This window comes from Athene cunicularia (assembly GCF_003259725.1).
Source record: "Athene cunicularia isolate RWA chromosome 8 unlocalized genomic scaffold, athCun1 chr8_part1, whole genome shotgun sequence".
Taxonomy (NCBI): domain Eukaryota; kingdom Metazoa; phylum Chordata; class Aves; order Strigiformes; family Strigidae; genus Athene; species Athene cunicularia.
In genome coordinates this window covers 27,008,604-27,015,315 of record NW_020799109.1, presented here as the reverse complement: position 1 = coordinate 27,015,315, position 6,712 = coordinate 27,008,604, and the positions used below count along the sequence as shown (strand labels likewise).

General features: G+C 57.8%; 1 protein-coding gene across 1 annotated transcript in view; it reads left to right on the top strand.

Moving 5' to 3' along the window:
* The window catches only part of OLFML2B (olfactomedin like 2B), a 16,177-nt gene extending 10,890 nt beyond the window's left edge, over positions 1 to 5,287 (top strand). The window contains exons 5-8 of the mRNA XM_026853983.1: positions 949 to 1,177; positions 2,190 to 2,738; positions 3,215 to 3,391; positions 3,688 to 5,287. Of these exons, the coding sequence (XP_026709784.1) occupies positions 949 to 1,177; positions 2,190 to 2,738; positions 3,215 to 3,391; positions 3,688 to 4,289 (1,557 nt within the window). The 3' untranslated portion in view covers positions 4,290 to 5,287. The remainder of the gene's footprint in view (positions 1 to 948; positions 1,178 to 2,189; positions 2,739 to 3,214; positions 3,392 to 3,687) is intronic.
* Positions 5,288 to 6,712: the final 1,425 nt, after the last annotated feature.

Here is a 6,712-nt window from a genome sequence, read left to right as displayed (position 1 = left end):
CCCCCCAGCACCGAGAGCAGGCGTTGCAGGCTCTACACAGAGGTGGGCTCCCCAGGCCCTGGCCAGCAGAAGGGTGGGCTCCCATGCATGCACTGTGGGTTGGCGGGTGGGCAAATGACCCTGACCGTGGCGTGCAGGTGTGCTCTGCTCCAGGGGGAGCTGTGCCCCGTGGCACAGGGTGTCCGGCAGTGCTCTCTCCTCCCTGGGCCATAACCTGAGCAGAGGCTCTGTTGCCCGCTGGAGAGGAGCCAGCCCTGGCCAGGCAGGAGAGCAAAGCACAGGGCTTTTATTACCCCGAGTGACCTCATTTCCCAGTGTTCCCCTTTTCTTGCTGTTAATTGCAGCAGGGCTGCAAAAGAACCCTGGGCCTGTCTTCTCAGCCAAATGGGCACCGCTTCAACCTTTGGGCTGTCTTTCCGATTTCCTTTAATGAGCTGAAATCCTTCAGGCATGAGCTGCGGCAGCTGGTGACTGCCTCAGTGTGGGGTTCCCAGTCCCTGCCTCGAGGGAGTTCCCGGTCCTGCTGGGAAGGTGCCTTCAGCTTCTGCTCTGCCAAAGCTCCATGCATGTTGCACGCTCTACGGATCAGCTGCTGGCACCAGTCCCTGGCATGCAAGGGGGTGTCCAGTGTGGCAGTGAGGGGTGTGCCCTGCTAATGCTGCCCGAGGGTCCCCCCGCTCTGCCTGCACATCCTGCATCCCTCAGCCTCTGCCTTAGTGAGCACCAAGTCCCGGGTTTGCAGTGTGGCACCAAGGTCAGGCAGAGGCAATACTGGTCTGGCACCCACGCTGTCTACTGGAGGGTTTCCCACAGCAGAAGGGATGCAGGGTGACCGTGAGAAAGGAGGAAGGGCCTACCCAACACTCAGCTGGCCAGCCTAACCTGCCCTGTCCCCCAAAACATGGCTGCCCTGGCTTATCCTGTAACAAGCCCCTACATCTCTTCCAGGGCAAATATGAAGAAAGATTCCTGAAAGATGAAACCATCTCCCAGCAGATCAACTCTGTTGAGTCCCTCCCAGAACTGCACCTCTCTCCAGAGGACGAGAAGCCCAAGCAGCTCTTGCAGAGGAAGCTGCATGTGAGGAGCCGGCCTCCTTCCAAGCCCACCATCGTCCGAGGGGTAACCTACTACAAAGCCCAGTCCACCGAGTCAGAGAACGACATTGAGGAGCAACGTGAGTTGGGTTTGCAGCCGTGTCTGGTGGGATGGCTGGCTGCATCCCATAGCGAAGCCAGCATCTGCCCCCAAGTCCTGCCTTGCTCCCCAGGAATGTGAGGGCAAAGTGCATGGGGGTCACCATGGATAAGAGGGCTTGGAGGCAGAAGGAGGTGGTACCTCACGGCGGGAAGCAGTGAGGCAGCATCCAGCCTTTGAGCCCTGTGTGGGGAGCAGTGCAGTGCTGTTCCATGGAAAATCCCTGGTAGCTAAGGAAATGGGTCACTGCTACAGTTTAAAGCACCCAGCATCAACATCTTTCCAGAAAGTAAATGCAAGTTTATTACATACGTTAGTCCTGCAGATCCTGGCATCCCAGGAAGTGTGTGCAGTGCTTGGGGTGGTGGGATGCAGCTCAGAGTTGTCACTGGCTGCCCTGCAGCCCACAGCTCCAGCCATGGGGAGAGCTGGGGGCTGAGCCCCAGACCCAGCAGCATGGGCAAATAAGGCAAGTGCCCTTTTTCTGCAAAGCCAGCTCAGTAGCAAGGCTGGCCAGCATGGCTGTGTGTAGGTTCTTGAGATCCCTAAGATGAGGAGGAGCAAAGGGCACCTGTGGTGGCTGGTGAGTCCACGTGGCCCCTGTGCCCCAGGTGAGGCACCCACTTTGGCAGCCCGGGTTAGGTGGGGAGGTGGGATCTGGTGGGATGCTGCAGCTGTGTCTCCAACCTGCCCCATCTCTGGGGGCTGGCAGGATCGAATCGCTCTCCTTCACCTCTTGCTCTGCCCAGCCTCAGGTGGAGTATGTGGTTGTGTTGGGGTGTTGCTGACCCCCTAATGTGGGCACCGTCAGCCCCTGAAGTTCATACAGTCCTTCTCCAGCTGGAAATTAAGAGGGAAAACCATTGAATTTAGTATAAGGCAGTCTGGGGAAATGGGTAGAGGAGCTAGGGTGGTGGGGTGAGTGCAAAGGGACTGCTGGGGACCTGCTCCCACTTGCTGTGGGGCTGATGCCCATTGCCTGTGTTTGGCAGCGGACGAGCTGTTCAGTGGAGACAACACCGTGGACCTGCTGATCGAGGACCAGCTCCTGAGGCCCAGCAGCAGAGCAGGCGAGGGCATGAGGAAGCCCTCACCGGTGGGATGGCCACCCACCCCTGGCAGCGACCCCACCACCCCGCCGGCTGCTGACACTGCTGTGACAGCCACAGTGCCCCTGTCCCCTGCCATGTCTGCGGGGCCCACACCAGACCCCACCACTGTGGGCCAGCTGACCCCCACGCCAGAGACCACGGCTGCCCCAGTGGGGCTGGCAGAGGAGGGGACCCCGCAGCTGCTGGCAGCCTTGGCCAGCACAGTGGTGGCCACAGCCACAGAGAGCTTGCCTACAGCTGCCACCACTGTCCCCAGCCCTGCTGTGGCCACCACTGCTGGGACCTCAAAGGATGTGGGGACAAGCCCTGTCCTGGAGAGCAGCCCAGAAGCTTGGGGACAGGTGAGCACCCCTGCGACACCAGTCAGCCCCACCATCCCTGCCACCCCAAAGCAGGTCCTGGAGGAGGAGGACATCAGGAACATCATTGGTAAGTGCCTGCGGGTCCTGTACCGATCCAGCTGTGCGCATGAGGTCCAGCTTCTTGTGCCCACATCATGTCCTGCTAAGTCCAGCACACCTGGATTTGATCATGGGTAGAAGGTGTCATGGAGACAGTCACTGGACAGCACTTTACTGGGGTGTCAGGTTTACTTGCTTGTTAACTCTGGAACCTACTGTGGTCCTCTCCCAGTTTGAGGGGCTGGATAGGGCAGAAAGAGCCATCCCTAGAGATGGGCCTGAGACAGCCAGCAGCCTCAGCTGGGGCAGGGACATGGCTAAGGCTGTGGGGAGCTCTTTGCAGGATCTGGCCAGCACTGCTGGGTCTCGTGAGGCTGAGCCCATCTGAAGCAGTGGGGGTACCTGAGGGGTGGGCAAGGGGCTGGAGGGGGTTGATGCCTGCAGGAGCAGGGAAAGTGTGGACACCCTGCCTTGGGCCTCATGAGCCTTTTTCTGCCTGCACAGGGCGCTGCAAGGACACACTGTCCACCATCTCAGGGCCCACCACCCAGAACACCTATGGGCGAAATGAGGGGGCCTGGATGAAGGACCCCCTGGCGCGGGAGGAGCGGATCTACGTCACCAACTACTACTACGGGAACACACTGGTGGAATTCAGGAACCTCGACAACTTCAAGCAAGGTGGGCTTGTGCCATCCATGGTGCTGCGCTGGCCACCGCTCAGCTGGTCCAAGTAGCGTCCCTGTTCCCTGGGATGCAGCACTGAGGGGAAGCTCTGCCCAGGGATCCTTCCCTCTTGGGTGCCAGTACCTGGCGTGTGGGGCTCAGAGCACAGGGCAGGTCAGGCTGCTCATGGTGGCTCTGGACTTGCTTGTCACCATGCCAGGCTGTGGCTGGGGACAGAGGATGCTGGAAGTGGGGCCACCAACCCCAAAGCAAAGGGAGGGTCTTGCCAGCAATGTGTCTCTGTCCCACAGGTCGCTGGAGCAACTCCTACAAGCTCCCATACAGCTGGATTGGGACAGGGCATGTTGTCTACAATGGCTCTTTCTACTACAACCGGGCCTTCACGCGCAACATCATCAAATACGACCTGAAGCAGCGGTTTGTGGCTGCCTGGGCCATGCTGCATGACGTGGCCTACGAGGAGTCCACCCCATGGCGGTGGCGAGGCCACTCAGATGTGGACTTTGCCGTGGATGAGAATGGCCTGTGGGTCATCTACCCGGCCATCAGCTACGAGGGCTTCAACCAGGAGGTGATTGTGCTGAGCAAGCTGAATGCGGCTGACCTCAGCACCCAGAAGGAGACCACCTGGCGGACGGGGCTGCGGAAGAACTTCTACGGGAACTGCTTTGTCATCTGTGGGGTCCTGTATGCAGTTGACAGCTACAACAAAAGGAACGCCAACATATCCTACGCCTTTGACACGCACACCAACACGCAGATCATCCCCCGCCTGCTCTTTGAGAATGAGTATGCTTACACCACGCAGATAGACTATAACCCCAAGGACCGCCTGCTCTACGCCTGGGACAATGGGCACCAAGTCAACTACCACGTCATCTTTGCCTACTGAGACCCCCTGCCACAGCGGGACACTGCGAGCCAGAGGCCACCAGCACCTTTTATTATTATTTTTATTATTGTTATTTTGTACAAATCTAAGAGTAAATGATGAGTTTTGTTTCAAGCTGTTTTTTTATGGTGGATTGTAGATCAATCCCCAGGCCAGAACCACCCCCTTCATCTTTGCTGTAACCTTGCTTCTGATTTTCCTTCCTGTGGGGAGGAGGCCTTCCTTCAGGAGGGCATACCCAGCTCTCCTGCCCAGGGAGGAGGACGTGGCCCAGACGTGGTCCTCCTGACATGGTTTTTAACTAAAGATGATCAGCAAGATCCCCAGAACTGGTGTGAAGCTGGCCTTTCCGCTGCAGGCACCAGTTCCCAGCGGGATGCTGATGTCCGTCTGTCCTCGTGGAGGACATGCATGTCCCACAGGAATGTCCTGTATCTCTTGACCATCTTCCCAGCTGACGGTCAGCAGGCCCTTTGGAGATCCTGCTGTACAACAGGGCTGCAGTGCTGCTCTGGCAGCCCCTGGTGCTGGCACTTACGCTGAGAGGACTGTCTCCTCCAGCTGGGGCTCTGCCCTTTGCAACCTGCTCTTGGGGGCTGGGGGCACCCTGAGCCCTGACTCATGTCTGGAGCGAGCTGGCAGCGGGAGGGGTACACTGTAAATACCTGTAGATGGCTTTTGTTCATTTTTGTAACCTAAAATAGTCCCCTTTGGCAGCTGCTGGGCAAAGGCTCTGCTCGGCTGGGTGCTGGGCTGCCTGGGTGGGGAAGTGTGGGGCTGGAGGAGCCCTCGTGCCCCATCCCACTGCCGCTCTGTCTCCTGCAGAGCCTTGGCCCATGTGCCCTCTCAGGGCCCTGCTCACCTCTGTCCTGGCTGTTGGCCCTCAGGAGCCCTTCATAGAGGTACAGCCCCTGCTCTTCTGCCCGGCAGCTTCTTGTATTTACCTGCTGTCAACAATAAAAGATAAAGTACCTTTGCAGCTGTTCGGGGCTTTCTTTGGGCCTGGTTCACCCTCTGGGTGCAAGGAAATGCACAATGTTTTTTTGGGTGGGTTTTGGTTGGTTTGAAGAGAGCCAGTTTACACACCAAGTGGCAGCAAGGCATGCTGGCTGGAGAGGACGTAAGAAGAGCTTTTGTCTATCATGCCTACAGTTGCTCTCAGGTTACCAGGGGCTGTGATGAGACCTTCCCCATGGCCCCCTCTTCCCCAGACTCTGGGTCAGCAGGTTGTGCAGGGTACCCCCTCTCCAAGATGTGGGAGTCTGGGTGTATGGGCTCTGGGCAGTGCCAATGCAGGGCCGAGCAGAGCCGCACTGCAGCCCAAGAGACAGCAGCGATGACACTGGCCTTCTAGGGGTTTGCTTAAGTAAAACAGTATTAAAAAGCAAAATAATAATAATAAATAAAATAACCATTTTATTGCCTTCAGTGCTAGGGACACAGAGAACAGAACTACACAGGAGAGGTGCTGTCCACCACTGGAGCGCACAGGTGCTGGCTGAGGAGGTGGTACCGCAGCATTTCATGAGCCCTTGGCCCCCCACAGCAGCCCCTTCCGATGCACCAGGTGCCACTACAGCTGGGTCCCCTCCCCAGCTCCCCGGCAGCAAACATTCCCCGGAGCAGCCGGCCACCCCTGCCCAGGGCTGCAGGGGAGCTGTGTACTGCTGGCTGGGGCACCGCCAGGGTTTTTACTTTTGACTGTTGTGTGAGCTGGCCCATGGTCAGGTGGGGCCAGGGCCAGGAAAACAAACTGGTGCAAGGAGCGCAGCCAAAGCCTTCAACGAGCCCGGCCGCTTCCCAACAGCATGAGCGCCGAGGGGATGGGGGGCCTGTGCAGCTTGTACTGACTACGTGGCAAAGGGCAAAGCTTTTCCATAGTGTTGCAAGGCACATACTTTACTGGGGTGTATTGCTCCTCACACTCCTCCTGGCCTCTCCCAAGCTGTTTGTTTGTCTTGCTGCAGGATCAACCTTTATTTCCTAACAGCCACACATACAAATAATAATAATAATAAAAAAATACATCAGTCAGTGGGTCAGACAATGAAGGAAAGGCAGTTGGCTGGCAAACTAAAGCCCATCATCTTCTGAGCTAACTGCAAAGGGGAAAAAAAAAAAAACAAAACAAACCATGCTGAAGTCATTATGAAAGGCCAGCGCTCTACTGGCGTCTCATCCCAGCTGAGCACCGCAGTGTACCACGTGCTGGAGCCCCTCGGCCAGCTCTGGCCCAGGGCTTGGCTGACAAACTTGGGAGCAGTTACTGGAGCTCTGCAGCGGGCTTTGTAATGGCACCAGGTGCCCGCAGCAAGAGCCATGTCTAGTATCTTGGTGCTGGGAGGGGGCAAACAGCTCGCTCCCCTGCTGCATGATGGGCGGCTGCCAGTGCTGGCAAGGCGGGGGGTGTGTGTGTGGGGGGG